This window comes from Mustela putorius, unplaced genomic scaffold, assembly GCF_011764305.1.
Source record: "Mustela putorius furo isolate JIRA1106 unplaced genomic scaffold, ASM1176430v1.1 tig00000407_pilon_pilon_pilon, whole genome shotgun sequence".
Classification (NCBI taxonomy): Eukaryota; Metazoa; Chordata; class Mammalia; order Carnivora; family Mustelidae; genus Mustela; species Mustela putorius.
The window spans coordinates 22,722,772-22,741,655 of NW_025421373.1; the positions used below are offsets into that span (position 1 = coordinate 22,722,772).

The 18,884-nt window shown below is 43.8% G+C and overlaps 1 protein-coding gene across 1 annotated transcript in view; it reads right to left on the reverse strand.

Annotated features, from left to right (window-relative positions):
* The window catches only part of PDE6A (phosphodiesterase 6A), a 57,099-nt gene extending 41,636 nt beyond the window's left edge, over positions 1–15,463 (reverse strand). The window contains exons 1-5 of the mRNA XM_004737847.3: positions 14,760–15,463; positions 7,436–7,588; positions 6,622–6,711; positions 5,896–6,036; positions 678–752 (exon numbers count right to left, since the gene is read on the reverse strand). Coding sequence (XP_004737904.1) covers positions 678–752; positions 5,896–6,036; positions 6,622–6,711; positions 7,436–7,588; positions 14,760–15,233 — 933 coding nt within the window. The 5' untranslated portion in view covers positions 15,234–15,463. The remainder of the gene's footprint in view (positions 1–677; positions 753–5,895; positions 6,037–6,621; positions 6,712–7,435; positions 7,589–14,759) is intronic.
* Between the last annotated feature and the right edge of the window lie 3,421 nt (positions 15,464–18,884).

An 18,884-nucleotide genomic window follows, 5' to 3' on the forward strand; every position in this document is an offset into this window, starting at 1 on the left:
GGGAGCCTGATGCAGGGCTCAATCCCAGAACCCTGAGACATGACCTGAGCCGAAGGCAGAGGCTTTAACCCACTGAGCCACCCAGGCGCCCCCTTAAAAATAAAATCTTGAAAAAAAAAATTTACCCTGTGGGATTGATCTTCCACTTTTTAAAAAGAAACTGAGAATCTAGATATTTAGAGGAAATATCTTGATTTTTTAATAGTAAGCTACAAATTTTAAAAAATTTAAGTAAAAAGAAACAATTTTAAATGTATGCAGCCAAATTGGTTTGTCTCTTGGCTGGAATTGCCCTTTTAGCCATCAATTTATACAATCTCATTTAGATATTAAGGTTATTTCCAGCTCTAATTGTCTGCAATTCTAAACATTTGGTGGGTGAATCTTTGAGCAGATAGCTTTGACCTTTTTGGGACTCTTTCCTTATCTGTGGGATGAGGATATTAATTCTTCCTTAGTCAATCCCACCAGGTTATTATGAAACTCTAGCAAAACATTAAAAATTCCTTAAAAATTACAAGGCTTGGCAATTAGGAACATTACCAGACCTTCGGGGGAAATGACCCAACCCAGAGAAGATAAGTAACTAAGTGAAAAAGAAATGTCAACAAGGTCTACAGTGCCTTATATTTGCATTTCAATAAACATTAGATCACACAGGCCAGACAAAGACGTACCCTTCCATCTGGAGTCCTGGGACCAGAATATGGTGGAGCCTCCCCCATCAGCACAGGCCAGACATCAAAAAATTCCTAGGAATGAGAAAGACAATAATTACATGTCTTGAAAACAGGTCAAAGAAAGGAGATTAAGAAAAGAAGATCCGGGGCGCCTGGGTGGCTCAGTGGGTTAAGCTGCTGCCTTCAGCTCAGGTCATGATCTCAGGGTCCTGGGATCGAGCCCTGCATCAGGCTCTCTGCTCAGCAGGGAGCCTGCTTCCCCCTTCTTTCTCTGCCTGCCTCTCTGCCTACTTGTGATCTCTCTCAAATAGATAAAATCTTTAAAAAAAAAAAAGAAAGAAAAGAAAAGAAGATCCACCCATATGAGTCATCTATCACTGAAATTTGGAAGGTGGTAAGAGCTCACTGAAAACTAAGCTTGGAAGGGAGGCAAAAAGTTCATTAGCCTCAGAGGATGTTGTTAGAGGATGTTGGCCATGTCTACTTCAAGACATTGATGAACTAAGCCTGTCCAATCATTCAGCAATAAACTGGAGCTGAGTTGGTAGTCCCCTCACACTCCCCAGGCTGTAGGAGCGGATATGAGAAGGAAACTGGGCTCTCTATGTCTAAAAAATTGACCTTAAGGACATGCTAAGCATGTGATCGAAGGTTTAGCTAAAACGATGTCCTCTGCAGCATCATTTACAGTAGTGAAAAGTTAGGACAACCTAAGTGTCCAGTTAAGAGGGGACTTACTAGACAATTATGGTACATCTATTAAAGATGATGCTACAGATGTCTAAATGCGGATTAAAAAGATGTCCTTGCCTCACTGATGAGTGAAAAATGTGAGGTGACAAAAAATACAGGTCATGTATCACAATGCTTAACTATGTACATAAAAAATGCTCTCACTCTTAATCTCACAAAACAAACTGAGGGTTGTGGGAGGAGGAGGGTGGTGGGGTTATGGACATTGGGGAGGGTATGTGCTATGGTGAGTGCTGTGAAGTGTGTAAATGTGGCAATTCATAGACCTGTACCCCTGGAGTTAATAATACATTATATGTTAAAAAAGAAAGAAAGAAAGAAATGAATTTATACTCATTAAAAAAAAAAAGAAAAAGAAAATGCTCTCAAAGAATTCACAACAAAGCATCAACAACTGGTTTTCTCTGGGTAATTGCAGTGGGACTCTATTTAGCAATTTTCCTGTAATCAAATTAACTGCTTTTGGAATCAGGGGAAAAAATATCTTGCTTAAATAAGAAAAAAAAATGGTGCCAAATATGGACCTGGGATCCAACAAGAAAGGATGACACCCATGAGACAACTTTTAAAGCTACAGGCAGGGAAGAGAGAAAGAGCCAGCCTCAGAAGAGGAAACTCGCCGGGACACCGCACGAGCTCTTCCCTGCCATTTGTCTATTGGTTTCCTGGGGCCTGGCAGAGGAGGCCTCAATCCTTCACTGCCCTCTCTATCCCGTTCATCTGTTGCTACTTAGGGACAGTGATCCACTCGTGCGGGGTCATTGTGGGTAGGATGCTAAGCCCTTCCGCTCTTGGCCTCGGTCTCCTTTGAACAGGATGGGTTACCTATTCCGTCATGCAGAGCACAAGCAGAAGAAAGTCCACATGAAACTCAAACTCCATGTCCTTAAGCTTCTGCCCAGTTGTACTCTTTATCTTGACTACACAACAGGAAGAAATTCAGGTATGGGGAAATGGGCATAGGGAGCCTACCTGAGCCCCGCAGCATGTTTGCTACTAGACACAGAGACAATAAGGCAGAGTTCACACCTGGGGGATCTTGCTGTCCCTTGTAATCAAGGACTCAAATAACAATAGGTAGACAGGCTGTGAACCAAACAGTAATGGAAAGGGAACACAAATGTTAGAGGAACCCAGAAGAAAGACAGATACATCAGGCTGATGCCCTCTGTGTCAAACACTGAGTGGCCTTGAAGAGTGTCCCAGAGATAAGCAGTGGGCTGGGTAGACAGTGGGGCACATTTACACTTGCTTTCCTCACTCTCAATCTCTCTCTCTCTCTTCTTTCTTCTGTTTTCTAAACAGCTTTATTGATATGTAATTCACATGCCATATAATTCACCCAGTTAAAATGTACAATTCTGTGGTTTTATTGACTTCTTTCATCATGTTAATAGCTCAGATAAGAGCTTAGCTATCTGTGGTGGGTGAGGGGCAGGTCATTAGAATGATTGTGTGCAGACCAGTCCACTTCTAATGGCTAGATTGTTCCATCTTTTGTGGGGGGACCAAGGCAGAATATTCTTGTTTACATGTGACTATCCTTTTTAGAGGGAGTTCAGAAGAAACCACCACACATGGCAGCCTGCACCTGGGATCAGATCCTTTCAGGTGTGAACTGGGCACTTTTTGAATTCAGCTACTCAGAAGTTCTTTCAATTAAGAAAGAACCATTCATTTAATATGATTGTTTGATATACACCTCTGTGTACATGTTCTATTCATTTGCTACTTCCTGAAGGTGTGTCAAAGGACTTATTGCTGGACCCCGTGATATTTGGCAAAATATTTGGTTCAGAAGTATGCAAAATTCAAATGGATATCTGCACTAAAATCAGAGGTTCCCTAAAACCAGTCGATACCCTACTTGCACCAAAATCACAAACTATTTTAAAAGCAAAAATCAGAATAATAGAACTATGAGTATATGGAAATGTGATATATAATAAAATAATGTATCAAAATAATGGCATTTTATAACAGTGAAAAGGTGGACTATTCTTTAACTGGAGAAAAATGAGTGAGGGACAAAATTTATCCCACCTCAAACCATACACTAATTTCAAGATGAATGAAAGATTAAAATTAGAGCACATCAGATTATTTCAAATTCTCTTTATAAGACTAAGGTTGGGGTTTAATATTAAATAAAATCCAAAACTTGAGTGCCCAATATATATGGACACTTGATTGATGATAGAGGTATGTTAGGGAAAGATGATATTTTCAATAGGACAGTGGAGAAAGAATGATCTTTTCAGCAAATGGTGTTGGGTCAATTGGATATCCATAAGGAAAAAGGTTAATATTGACCTCACACTGTACATTTAAAAATTTCCAGGTAGATTATAGAGTTACATGTGAAAGTTAAAATAATGAAATTTTAGAGTTAACATAGATGAATATCTTTATTACCTTGGAGCCAGGAAAGAGTTCTTAAACAGGACAAAAAAAATCAATAACCATTAAAAAAAAGATTGATAAATTGAACTACATTATAATTTAGAATTTACATTCACTGAAACATACTATTAAAAGAATGAAAGTACAGGGTGGGAGAAGGTATTTGCAATGTGTGTTATTCACAGGGAACCCCTGTCTAGACTGTATAAACAATGCCTATAAATCCTAAAATTGAAAAAGACAAAATAATTTTTGAAAATGGAGAAGAGCCTTGAATAGGTACTTCTGAAGATATCCACCTGGTCAATAAATGAGAAAAAATGTTCAACCTCATCAGTCATTAGGGGAATTCATATTAATACCCAATGAGATAACACAACATGCCCACCAGGAAGGCTAAGATTAATAAGACTGGCAATACCAAGTATTTTAAGGAAACCCTCATACATTGCTAGTGGGAGTATAAAATCATTTTGAAAATCAGATGGGCAGTATCTATTAAAACCAATATCCAGAAATTCTACAACTAGGTCAACATCTAACAGAAATGGGTACAATTGTGTACCAATAGATATGGACTGTAGTGTTCATAATAGCAATATTCATAATAGCCCAAACGTCTACCAACAGTAGAATGAATAAATACTTTGAATATTATTTATATAATGGAACATTCCACACGAATGAAGATGAATGAACTAATGCTATGTGAAGCAATAAAGATGGATCTTACAACCAAAATGTTGAACAAAGGGAACTAGATACAAAAAAGTATATATTTGTATGATTCTGTTTATAGGAACTTTAAAAATCGGCAAGATTAACATGGCATTAAACGTGAGTGATAAAGAAATTCTATGTAGGGTGCAAACTAGAAAAAAGAAAGTTGCCAACTTCAGGAATTCTCAGAAAATGCCCTGGAAGGAGGCCATAAACCCTCTCCACGGTTTATCAAGCCTACGGCCCACCTGGGACTACTCTAATGAAGTCGTTAGGGTCACAGTGGTCACCTTCAAGGAGGAGGGAATGGAAGTGAATGGGACGGGGTAAGCAAGAGGCTTCTGAGGTGTTAGTAAGGTTCTATCTCTTAATCTTGGTGGTGGCAATATGGAGATGATCACTCGGTACAATTGACGGACCTATTCATCTGCAATTAGCGCTCACCTCTGTGTATATGTTCTATTTCAACATAAAGGCTTATTAAAAAGAGTCCACATGTACCGATATGGAGAGATGTTCACAAAATATTAAGTAAAAAAAAAAAAAAAGCAGACTATCAGGAAATGTGGCCTTGCATTTATTAAACAGTGCCTTAGAAGATTCTGATTCAAGTCTGGGAGCCTCTGGACTAGACGCAAGGTCTCTTCCAACTCCTGATTCTGAAATTCTTTAATCACTAAACCAAATATTTGGAGGGTCTGCTTTGGTCAGTGCACCACACTCAGTACCAGGCCCTGCAAAATGACAGGAATCCTGGATCTTGGCTCTTTGGGATAAGAAATCACAAACCTAGTAACTCTGGAACTCTAATCCAAGGCTGAGAATGATGAGTTGTGAGAAGCAGAGACAAGTAGAGAAAGAAATATGGGGAACTGGTTGGGGAAAACCTGGTTGAAAAATATTGCAGGGGGACCTATTGGTCTCTGCATCTTTAGCCCCTGCAGCTTTGCCCCTAGATCCAAACATCTGCCTCCACTTTAATTGCCCAGATGGGCCATGGGCTTGACAGACCATGGTGAAGTTTTATGCCCACCTTTGAGCATTTTCTGAGAATTTCTTTATCATTTTCCTTCACCACCTCATCAAACCTTCTCACATATGCTTTCTTTTCCCATGGACTGGGGAAGACCAGGTTGTTTTCACTCACTGGTGCCCTAGATAGACTTTTCCATTTAAAAGTTGGTACTCCATTCTTCAGGGTGAAAGACTTGTAAAGACCTTCTCACAACCAACCACATCCTCTCAGCCTGTTCCCTGTGAACTAAATGTGCGACATAAGTTGGGCTCTGCTGTATATTTAACCTGTTCTTGGAGATATCTGTTTCTGAAGCCTTCTCACCTTCTGCTTGGTCATGTCTAAGAGCCCCACAGAGTATCTGTCGCAGTTGAGGAAGGCTCGGACTGTGTACAGGGCTTTGTGGAACTGCCTCTCGATGTCCGTGAGCTCTTCAAAGACTTTGCTCCCAGACCACAGCAGTATCTTAACAAAACACAAGAATAGAGTCAAATGTCGTGAGGCACAAAGCAGCAGCTAGCAATAACCCAGGAACAGAATAATTATCCCCATTTTATAGACAGAGAAACTGAGACCCAGAGAGCTGAAGTAACTGACCAGCTTATATTGGGTCCTATTCTTTCTGTTTTTTTTTTTTTCATTTCATAGATTGTTAATAAGAATAATAATAACAAACACGGATTGAACACAAGTGCATTATCTCATTTACTACTGATAATAATCTTTTGAGGGTGGAACGCATCGATATTAGCCCCACTTTTCAAATGGGGGAGACTGAAGCTCAGACAGGGGCAGTGTTTTGCCCAGGGTCTTCGAGTTGGTAAATGACTTAACAACTTCATTTAGGTTGCTTGACTGGAAAACTGTGCATAGAATTACTCTGGGATACAGCTCTACAAACACTGGCTACCTCATTAACACTTCATATGCTGGGCAGAGACTCTGTGATGGTTTGGGCACTTTTATCAGACACTGCCTTTCCAGCCTGACCACAGCGATGCATCAGCAAAAAGACCTGTCCAGCCCATTCCCCTGAGTCAAGCCCCTTACCTGACCACGCCGAGTCTCACAGTTGTGCAGGTAGCTCAGGTGGTATACCTTCATGATTAGATTTGCAAAATTGAGGTACTTGAGAAGAATCTGGAAATCAAATAGCATGAGGGGAAATTGATGAGAAGGAGAAATCCCTCCTCTGGCCACTTCTACCATCAGCAAATATTTGAATATTTTAAAAGCGTCAGAGGCGATTTGAGCAAATGGATCATGGAATGTTGACTCATAAAATGTTGCACCATAAGAGAGCGAAACTCAGAGAACACAGAATGTCAATGTTCATGGGCTATATTAATGAAAAACTGTTACTATTCATTGGGTTTGCAGTCCCCGTGATAAGTCATTTAGGTATGTTATCTTATCTGATCATTGCAGGTAATCTCGAGAGGTGGATACTGTAAAATTAGGCCCGTTTTATGGATAAGAAAACTGAGGCTTAGAGGTGCCTGGCTGGCTTAGTTGGCAGAGCATGTGACTCTTGATCTCAGAGTCCTGAGTTCAAGCCTCATGTTGGGTATTGAGCCTGCTTAAAAACAAAAACAAACAAACAAAAAAAACCCTGAGGTTTAAAGAAATTAAGTAACCTGCCCAAGTCAAACAGGTAGGTATTAGCAGAGTCAGGACAATTATCCCTGTACTCCTGGCCCCAGAGCCCAACACCCTAACCATTACCCTGTCCTGTCTGCCTCAGAGAGCATCCCATTAATCCTATCTTACAGATGGGCCAAGTAACAAGTTTCGGGGAAATTCTTGAGCTGGGTCGCCTGGGTCTCGAGCATGACGCTCCCGGCAGTTTCTAAAGCATTCTTACCTCCTCATCTGTCTTGGTGAAGTGGGGCCCGTCTACTTTATTCACAGCCATGATTACGGCCACCGTGTCCTTCCCATTCATTATGGGGGAAGCCAAGATGTTCTTGGTCTTGTACTCTGTGAGCGTGTCCACAAAGTCACAGAAATGCTCATCCTGAAGGGAGACAGAGACAGGCATGGGTAGGGCAGAGGAAGAGCAAAGAGAGTAAAACAGCCGAGAGCCCCATGTGCCCATGGTAGGAGGTGGGAGGAGGGGACTCGCTATTATGTTGTTGACAAGAGAATGAGACATTTCCATCTACTTCCATTCAGCCAGGGCAGGGCAGTCAGGGATGATTTCTGCCCTGGAAGCCTCCAAACACCTGTAGGAGAAAGTCTGAGATACGACTTAGTAAGGGTCTGTGGAGGAGATGAGAGCAAAATTCTGTGGGGGCCCAAAGATGGAGGGACCACCTTTGCCTGTGGACAGGGCTTTGGGGAAGGCTCCCTTGAGGTGATGGCAGTTAAGCCCCAAGTAGAAACTTGAGTGAGGAAGAGACTTTAATGAGTATGATGATCATACCTGCTAACAGGCATCACAGGTGGCGCTTTGCTTACATCAACTCACTTTCATCCTATGAGACGGGGACTGCTAGTAGCCCATTCTCTTTAAAGGGAAACTGAGACTCCAGAGGTGAATGTGACTTGCTACGCTTGCTATGTGTGTGCGTATGCACATGCGCACGTGCATACGTAGGTGTGTGCTGCCTGTACCCTTTGCTGCCTTTAAGGAAGCCTCAGTTAAGGGTAGACCTGGGTTCTGGTTATTGAACAAAAGAATTTGGTACTTCCAGCTTTTTGAGCAATTCAGTTCTAACACCACACAGCCAGTCCAATGGATATCCCTCTCCCACAGGTCTTAATGGAAGCCGCGTTGTGTGTCAGGCTTTACACTGAGCGCTAGGGATCCAAGGGAGACTAAGGTTCATGCCAGCTCACAGACAAATCAGTACTGGTAATACAGGTCCTAAGGCTTGGCTCAAAGCTGAGGGAGTACAGAGGAGTATGCATCCCAACCCCCCACCCCTAAAGCAGCCTGGGAGACCAGAACAGGGTAGGAAGACGAGACAGAGCCTTAAATCCAAAATAATCCACCTTTCTGTTTCTTGTTAGCACTATGAGTTTTCCCAATCATCAGCATTGTTTGGCATACAAGCCAGCCCAGATATGCACAGTTCGCGCTGTTCTGAGAAAGGAAGTGTATTTCATAGAGCTGCTTTTCTAGAGTTGAGTGTGCAGAACCTTTCCCACGATAGAGAAATTCAGAGCGTGATGTTCTGCATCTATGGATTTCTTCCAGTTGAAGTGGGATTAGGCAGGTGACAGCACTGTTGTCGGTGAAGGGATCTCAAACCAGGTGAAGGGTATAGGAATTAGGAGAAGCCTGTAGGGCTCTACTTGAATTAGCATCAGAGGATTAAGCAAAATCTCTAAAGAGGCATTAGTCATGAAGGGTTTTTCATGTCATTCTCTAAGGGCACCGATAAATCCCTAAACACAGGCCTGGTTAGGGGGGAGGGGCATACTTGGATTCATTTCATGACGAAGCCATTCCGTCTTGCAATATTCACTTCTATCAGGGAAAACAACGCTTGGCTCTTTACCTGCATCTGAAGCAGATGTTACTAAATCCACCAGAACCCTCTTTCAGGGTCCTGAGAGCCCCAGAACTCTCTCACAAATAATACAGCTGTCAACTGACTGGCGTTCGCACAATCATTGCCATCCTTATATTTTCAGCATAGAAAGTGTTCCCTACACCCGTGTCACAGAACCTCAGATTATCAGAAGCAGAGGGAGCCTTAGATGCCATTTAGCTCAAACTGCTTATTTTTAAGTGCTGGGAATCAGATGTCCCGCTTAGGGAAAGCCCAGAGGTATCCATTCACCCAGTGAGCATTCGTGGAGTGCCTTTATGTCAGGCACTGTTCTAGACCCTGAAGCTGTGGCCATGAAAAAGGAGGGTGTCTTTGCAGAGGTGATGCTGAGAGCTGAGGTTCCAGGGAAGCCAGGTGGGTGAAACACATTCTAAGCAGAGAGTGCAAAGGCCAAGAGGAGGCCCTGAGTTGGCCCATCTGAGAAACAGAAAGAAGACAAGGGTAGCTGAAATACAGTGAAGGAGAGGGAGAGTGGAGGGCAAGGAAGTCCTACAGGTGGGCAGAAGCCCCACCTGGCTGAGCCTTGGAGGCCACTGTGAACAGCTTAGATTCTATTCCAGTGCAATACAAGACAGCTTCTCATTCTCAGAAATCCCAATTCCTCTTTTCAAACCTTTATGGGGCCAAGCTCTGCTGCGTCCCAGGGTGAGATCTACTGTTTACAGGGCAGTAAGGATATACACAGCCCTGAACCTGATGATTTAATCTGTTATCTCATTAACTCTCACAGCAGCCCTGTCCCATAAAACTGTCACCTTCCCTGTTCTATAGACAACTCCCTCACTGCACTGGCAAGTGGGACAGCCAGTACTGGTTTATATACAGATATACTGGTATCATGTACTGGTTTATATAATGATACACTGGCTCATTCATTCATTCATTCATTCATATTTACTGAACACAAGCTCTGTGAGAAGCATTGGATATGCCAAGACCACTAAGAAATAGGAGGTTGTCCTCACTGGGTCCTCACAGGATAATGGGAGCATCACGCAAAACATGAACCCACAATTCAAACCGTAACGCGAAGGATGTCCCCACAGGATGGGTGAATGGGAGGGAGAGACTTGTTCTCTGAGGCTTCAGGGGGTCGATCAGTGCATTATCAGTAGTTGAAGACTCTCTGAGCCTCTGTTCGCCCTTTGGTAAAATCAGAGTGTTGGACTGGATCCTTCTTGAAGCTTCCTTCCAGTCTAGCATGGGCTCCAGGTCCCACACGCAGGGAAGGACAACAGCTGTGGGAGTCTCTGGAATGTGCTTTCACATTCAGTCTTTAGAAACGGGAATTGTCGTGTGTTGGAAAAACTCCCTGTTCTCCTTTCCTCTCACTCTAGTAACACACCCACGCCCCTCTGACAAAAGATATGTAGGTGTTTCTCCCCCACTGACCAGCTCTCTGACACCAGCTGACTGCCCAACAATTCAGCTGAGTTCTGATACCATCTATCCGGAGTCAGATAGATACCATCTATCCAGGCTAAGTGTTCAGTCCCACAAGACTGTCCCCACTTCACATACCAATCACAAGTCCCACTTTGTCACCTATACTTCTGACGGGCTGGCTAGAGCATGGTTCCCAGACCCCCTCCTTGGGTTTGATAATTGGCCAGAACAACTCACAGAACTCAGGGAAATACAGACATTTACAGGTTTGTTGTCTGATAAAGGACACAATTAAAAGATACAGATAAATTGTCATGTGAAGAGATACAGAGGGTGAGATCCTAAAGGGTCTTGAGAGCAGGCACTTCCGGCTCCTAGAATTGAGGTGTGCCGCCCTCCTGGTGCGTGCCTGAGCGAACCCACCGGGAACTCTCTGAGCCCTGTCCTTTTGGGGATTTTCACAGAAGCTTCCTTACATCTGCATGGTTATTAGCTCATTTCCAGCCCATCTCCTTTTGTCAGAAATTGAGGAGATGGGCTGAAAGTTCCAAGTTTCTAATCATGGCTTGATCTTTCTGGTGATTGGCTCCAACCAGGAGCCTACCAAAAGTCATCTCATAAGAACAAAAAACCATCTACCAGACAGGAAATTCCAAGGAATTTAGAAGTTCTAGGTCAGAAGCTCCTATCACTTAGGAAGTTATAAGAGTCTTAGGAGTTCTGTGTCAAGAGTCAGGACAAAGACCAAATAAATATTCCTTTTTATAAATCACAATATCACAGCCAACTGGGCAAGGATCATCATTTATTAATTCATGTACTGATCTGTAATGAGTACCCACTCTGTCCCAGGTACTGGACTAGGTACTGGGGACCAGTGGCAAATAAACCAGACAGGAACAGGAAGGCCTTGTGGGCTTTCCTAAGGAGAAATAATAAATAATAAAACACACACAAATATTGAAGGGCTAGTAGGGTTGCCAGATTTAGCAAACAAGCACAAGATGCCTAGTTAAACTTGAATTCCAAGTAAATAAACACTCTTTAAAGTACAGGTATATCCTAAATATTACATGGGACATACTTATACTAAAATACAGTTCTTTGTTGTGGTGCCTGGGTGACTCAGTGGGTTAAAGCCTCTGCCTTCGGCTCAGGTCATGATCTCAGGGTCCTGGGACCGAGCCCTGCATCGGACTCTCTGCTCAGCAGGGAGCCTGCTTCCTCCTCTCTCTCCCTCTCTGCCTGCCTCTCTGCCTACTTGTGATCTCTCTCTGTCAAATAAATAAAATCTTTAAAAATATATATAGTTATTTGTTTACCTAAAACTCAAATTCTACTGAGAATCCTACCTTTTATCTGGCAGTTCTAATGGCAGGTCTTCCTGAGGCGATCCCAAGGTTGAGCAAGAATTTGCTAGGACTTGGGGAGTTACATTACAACCCTGGGAAACTTCTTCACTCACGGTTTCACATTTCAAAAATCCGGTGATTGTGACCTTGGCCCAAGTGTTTTGAGGGTGCTGAAGGCTATCAGTTGTTGATGGTGCAGGGTCAACCCAGGCCAAAGTCTATACCATTTTCCTCCTCTCCCACTCAGCCTCCAGTCACTATCCAGAGTCCTGAACAGAGCAAGATTTCCTCAAGGAGGGAGCAAACACAGGCAAGTGCTGAGTACCAAGGCTTGCTGGTCTGGATGAACTTCACCCCCAGGCCAGAGTCACCTGCCAGGGAGACTGACCCAGGCTTCTAGAGAAGTGCAGGCAATTCCTTTCAGATGAACTTCGGGTTTGAGCAGGAAATAGCGGGCGTTCCCTTAGCACGGGGGCTCAGCAAACTCTTAGACCAGGGAACGTCAGCATCAGAGCACCTGCCTACACTCTCAGTCCCTTAATACCAGGATCGACAGAAACTCTTAGCATCTCTCTTCTGTTTTTCTGACCAACAGCCTCTAAACTGCAATCTACAGGAGGGCAGGACTGGATTCTTCTCCAAATCCTACACAGACCTGATACACAGCATCCATCCCTTAGAATAGATACTTAACAGCAACAGAATAGGAATAATAACAGCAAGGAGCAGGAGCAGCCAATAGCAGCCGCTACAGTGTGCCAAGAACCTTGCTAGACAGGAAATAATTCTCTCCTTTGATCCTACAACAACACTATGCAGGAGGAACTCTCGTCCCATTTTATAAATTAGGAAGTGAGCCCAGGCAGACTCAACAATATGCTGAGGCCACTATTCTTAGAAAGTCACAGAGTCGTGATTCATACCCGGATGTGACCTCAAAGCTTAACCTCTTCATTCTCTGCTGTACAATTTGAAATGACCACTGGGAAACAGCACCTAGTTCAATGCCCTCATTTCATAGATAAGGAGGAAGTACGGAATTAGCAGGTTAGCGAAAAATGTGGGCACAAGGCCAGAGTGCCCGGGTTCAAATATCTGCTCTGTCACTTTCTGTCAGAGTGGCTCTGAGCAAGTTATTAACCTTTCTGGGCTTTAGCTTCACCATCTGTGAAACAGGGATAATTAGTTATGTTATAGGACTGCCGCGATCCATGTGGGCTACCGTTGAAGTCTAGAGAGAGTTGAAGGGAGAACAGACTCCAGTCCGGTTGAAAGCCCTCTGGATGCAGAACCATTCCCCCCACCCTCGCATGTCCAAGGGGAAACAGGGGGAAAAGGAGCCCCCATGGGAGATCCAGCCCAGTGGATTCCAGAGAAAACCATTTCTCACAGAGGCCAAAGTCTGTGCTTCTCTTGCCGAGGAACCCAAGTCCAAAAGACAACCCGTTCGAATTCCTGCATTTGTGGATATGAAGTCCTGGCTCTGCCCTAATTCCCTGGTCACTTTGGACAAGCCCCTTCTCAGGCTCTCCTGACTCTAGGCTCCTCAGCCATTAAATAAGGCAGATGGATGAGATAATTTCTGGAGCCTCCTCTCTCCCCTCTTAACCTTATGACCCTTAATCTGAAATAAGGCCCAGAGGTAAGGTAAGCACAGTGACAAAACGTCCAGGCTGCATCTTGGAAATGCCTGAACACAGGCTCCTGGTTTGGTCAGTGCTGCTGACCAGGCTTGGGCCCTGCTATCGTGGGGCAAACATTCTCTGGGGCAAGACAGGTGTTCAAGGAATTGAGTATAATTACCTGATGTTGAGTCTTTTATGCGAAGTGTTTACTGAGCTGCTGCTTTGTGTCAGACATTTGTTGGGAGAAAGTGGAGAATAAGGCAGGCATAGATAAATGGTCCCTGGCCACCCAGGCTTATTATGATAAATGGTTTAAGGAAGGAAATTATAGCAGGGGAATCTGGGAGGGCCTCCTGGAAGAAGTGACCTGCAAATTGAGATCCAAAGGATAAGTAGGAGTTGGCCCCAGGGGCAGAGAACCATCGAGAGAACTGTATGAAGGGTTTTGTCCTGGTGATCAAAAAGGTCTTTATCAGAACTTCAAGTAGAATCCCATGGAATGCAGGACTCAGAGACAAGAGCCAGGTGCTTAACCAAGTGGTGCTATTAACATTTCCAGGAATGAGACAGACTGCCATCATACCTCTTCTGGTGTAATGCACAAAGATAACCACAACCTCCCTTCTAGGATATTCTTGTTAGAAACGCACGACCTCGAATCTCACCAGGAAAACACAGACAAAGCCCAAATGGAGGGATATTTCTGCAAAGTATTTGGCCTGCCCCCTTCAAAAACATGAGTGTTGGGGAAAACAAGACAAATTGAGGAACTGTTTCAAATTTGAGGGGCTAAAGAGATAGAGTTATCTGGGTGTAATTGAGACAACTGGCAAAAACCGAGTCTGGACTGTTCATGAGATAACAGTCCTGTATCAATGCTCCAATTCCTGAATCTGATCACTGTACAGTGGATACATAGGAAATACCCTTGTTCTGGAAATATATAGCACATTGTCTGCTTTTGACTCCCAAAGTGGTCAGAAAAAAAAGGAGAGATAAAACAAACAGGGCAAGGAACAAACAACTGGTGAATTTGGATGAAAGATATACCGTTGTTTGTACTATTCTTAAACTCTTCCATTAGGTGTGGGTTTTTTCTTTTTCCAAATAAAATTTTATAAGTAAAGTAAGTTAAGAGCAGTGCCAAATTGTCACCAGCCCAGGGTTGATGGCCAGCAGCTCCCCACCCCACTTGCACCCCCTCAACCGCCAAGACTCCAAGGAATAATGCCTCCCTGCCCCCCTTCTTATGGGGAAGAGGGTACCTCTTCTGTGTTGAGGACGTTGGCGATCTTTTTAGAGTGCGCAACATGACCCACCACACCCATGTCCAGGGGGAACACAATCTCCGAGTCAGGCACCACCAGGCATTCCTCAAGAACTGCATCCTTGTGGACATTGAAGAGGCGGGTAGCTAGCTCTGCGATGCCATTTCGGACTCTGTACATGAACAGGCTCATGCGGTCTGCCCGCAGGAGGAAGCACAGCTTTTTCATGACGTTGAAGATGCATCTCTCTGCCTGCAAATTCTCCTGGAAGTCACGCAGGAGGTCGAAGATGATTTCACTCTCCTCCACGCTGCTCAGTGAGTGGTAGTCACTGAAGTCCACGTCTGCCTCCTTGGCGCCCAGCATGTCTGAGATTACCTTGGCCCGGTAGCGGAGGTTGTAGTACTGTTTTGCAAACCTGATGTTCGAGTCCAAGAACTTTTCCACCTGGTCTGCCGTCACTTCCCCCATGGCTGGAATCCCACTGGCTGCTTCCGTGGAGAGATTCAAGCTGGCCTTCCAAGGACAGGTTTATAGTTTGTGGCAAAATGGAGTCAGGAGGTGTGTCGTGCCAAGCTGGGCTTCTGTGGGTCTGGCCTGTGTGGATCTTGCTACTATGGCTGCAGAGTTGAGGGAGAGAGCTTGGGAGATTAAATCATTAATATTTCCCGAGAACAAGGATTATGAGAGGATCAGAAGGTTCCAGATGCTGCCGGTCCCCAGATGGGAGAAGGTGAGAGTTTCTTTCACCTTGGCCTAAGAGCTGAAGAGGGATTTCTAGACAGAGCAGGAGGTGGGCAAAATTAAAAACAACCCCGAAGCAGGGTCCGCCTGCTACTGTAGGTGTGTTTTCTCTGCCTGTTGGGTGTTTTCCTTCAACATTTGACACAGAACCCTATATACACTGTTTAGGAGATTTCCTTCAGCTTCTCTTGGAGAATCGGGAGATCTAAAAATTCTAAGCTGCTGTCCTCCCTGGAGGAATGGCTAGAGCTGAGAGGGACTGCCCACCCCGCTCCCATCCCCCTGCCCCCTTTCCCAGAGCCTCCCCAGCACAGCCTCACTGCGCATGCTCACCATTCAGCCTGCGTCCCTGTGTGTACCTTCCGGGTCTGGCACCTGTGGGCTGCAGTTTCAGAATCTGCATCAAAGTCCTTCCCGGCTTTAGATGTCAACGACCCTTTAATTTTATTCAGATTTTGAGGAGCCCTAGTGAAAATAACGTTGTTCGTATTTTTTCTTTTATTACAAAAATACATGTTCACTCTAAGAAAATACACGAAGATTATTGAAGTCACCATAATCTTGCTACTCAGAGGTAACCTCTAGTGAACACTTTTTTGTTTCGGTACTTTATGTAGAGTCTCGCTTTTAAAATATATTTCCCCTAACCTCCCTCCCCCTCCCCAAACCGCCCCCATCTTTCTCTTAGCACTTTAATGTGGTTTTTCTGGACACAATCTGTACTTTTTTTTGGATTGTCAGTCAGAAATGCACACAGAGTCTAGTTGCTATTGGTTCGTTTTGAGTCTTGAAATACCACATCGTCACCGAAGTGCCCTCTAGTACACTCGGGGAGGAGGAGAACATTTTCTTTCTGATGAAATGTACATTCATTTCCGCGAATATACTTGTGAAAGTCTTGTGTCTCTATACTGTAAATAGTGGAATGCAGGCTAATGGACTGTTGCTGGTACTCTGAACTTGGCAAATAAACTTTAATGGAAAGTAGATTACTTCCTTTATTGTACTGTGCAGTAAATTCTTAAGAGTATTGTGCCCATTCCGCGCTGTGTACACAGGTGACCCCTTGGCTGGCCAGGCCACGCAGCAACCTGAATTTCTACATTCTCACCGTAAATAACATGAGCCCTCTGTCTGGAACGCTCTTCCCCAGCTCTCTGCACACCAGCTCCTTCTCAACCTTAAGGTCTCAGCTCAAACTAGTCATCCCTTGTCTTACCCTGAGTAGATCCTCCCCAGGGGCTGCTTGTCACATCACTCTTTCTTCTATTGAATTTATCACTGTTAAAAATTATCTTGCTTGTTTTTTGTTTCTTTGTCTGTTGTTTGTCTTCACATCTATATTATGAGTTGCATGATGTGGGGACCTGCCAGGGCTGATTCCCTAGGCCTTCCAGTGCTGCCTGGCACATTCTTTTTTTTTAAGATTTTATTTATTTATTTGTCAGAGAGAGAGGGAGAGAGAGCGAGCACAGGCAGACAGAATGGTAGGCAGAGGCAGAGGGAGAAGCAGGCTCCCCGCTGAGCAAGGAGCCCGATGTGGGACTCCATCCCAGGATACTGGGATCATGACCTGAGCCGAAGGCAGCTGCTTTACCAACTGAGCCACCCAGGCATCCCTGCCTGGCACATTCTTGATGCTCAGTAAAGAACCAACTTATCTATAAAATTAGAATGCTTTTACATGACTGTTGTGGAGATTAGGTGAGAAAGCCTATAGTATAGGGCCAAGCTATGTATTACCCAGTGCTTTATTAAGCTGAAACCTATGAAATTGCCCCTATTTTTGTCCTACACAAACAGCAATTTCATAGAGTTAATTTAATAGTAATTATCCAGTAACTTTCAGAGATCAACCAGATTTCCTTGAAGACAGTGCACTCCCTTGTCCTTGAAGGTATGCAAGCTGAGGACTGAGCAAAGAGATTCCAAGCACCAGCATTAAGAAGATGAGTCTGGGGCTGGCAAGTCAGTAAGGAAGCTGTTGCAATCTTCCCAAAATAAAGGAACGGGTCTAGGATGGGGGTTGAGAGAGTGAAGAGAAGGAAGTGGGCATAGAAACAAGAAGAAGGGTGTAGAAGACCTCCTCGCTGACTGGGAAAGAGAGACATGAGAAAGAGTGGGGCAGGCCAGGGTAATTTGTGTGCTGTTAGGTCCCTGTAGGAAACTCTACACTGAGTGGTCCCCTTCAGCACATTTTCCTGGTGTTCAAAGTTGACTTAGTCTCCATTGCCTGGTTGAAAGCTTTTCCTTTCGTAGCTTGCCAAACCCCAGGTCTAGGTGAAGCCAAAAAGAGAAGGGAACTGGCTCCATCCTTACAATCCCTGAAACTGTCTGGTTGGTCTCCACCTTCATTTATACTTATTTTGGCTCACTCCCTTGTTTCACTTGTTCTTACCCTTGGCCTACAGTTGTTATCAGTTCCTAATTGTCTGGTCATCTGTTGACTTAGTAACTTTATTCAACTACTTGGGTTATGTGTTGATCAGTCCCTGAAACTTGGCTCATCTGTGATGTTCTCCTTGTTTGACTTTGAGGGTCTATAGTATGGGTCAAAGAATGAGCTTGGGAGAAGTTGGTCCTAAGTGCATTTTTACCTGCTGTGCATTTTCCTAAAGCTCAGATTCTGAAAGGGATCTGTAACTCAAAAATAGTTAGGATCTCTGGGGAATCCTGAAAAGGCAGGCAAAATTAGGTCCTAAGTACCTGCCCTGTGACCACAGCAGTAGAAAGGCAACAGGCAGGAGCATACACCTGGGCTTTGGATCCAGAATGGGTTGTGTTTGAATTCTATTCCTATCATTCACAAACTTGGACTTTTGACAGATTACTTAATCTCTGGTCCCAGTTTTCTCATTTGCAGTTTGTGGATAACAATAATACTTATAGAGCTGTTGTGAGGTTTGGAGGCGGTGATTCTATTGAACTTGGTTGATAGACAGTTCCCAATAAATGTAATCTTTAATAATGATCACATAAGGGGCACCTAGGTGGCTCAGTCATTAAGCGTCTGCCTTCAGCTCAGGTCATGATCCCAGGGTCCCGGGATTCAGCCTTGCATTGGGCTTCCTGCTCTCTCCCTCTCCCACTCCTCCTGCTTGTGTTCTCTCTCTCTCTCGCTCTCTCTCTCTCTGTCAAATAAATAAATAAATAAAATCTTTAAAATAAAAAAAATAATGTAGGCAGAGTATGAGGCAGTAGTATTCATAGAAAGCAGAAGTAATGCAAATATACCTATTTTCCTATTCTTTTGTTAAACTAAAACTCTTAATTTTCTCTTTATAAAGTTATACGTCTTGGTGCTCTAGAAAATTGAGAAAATACAGGCAAATAAAAAGAAGAGAACAGTTACTACCCAGAGAAACATTTTGATGTACA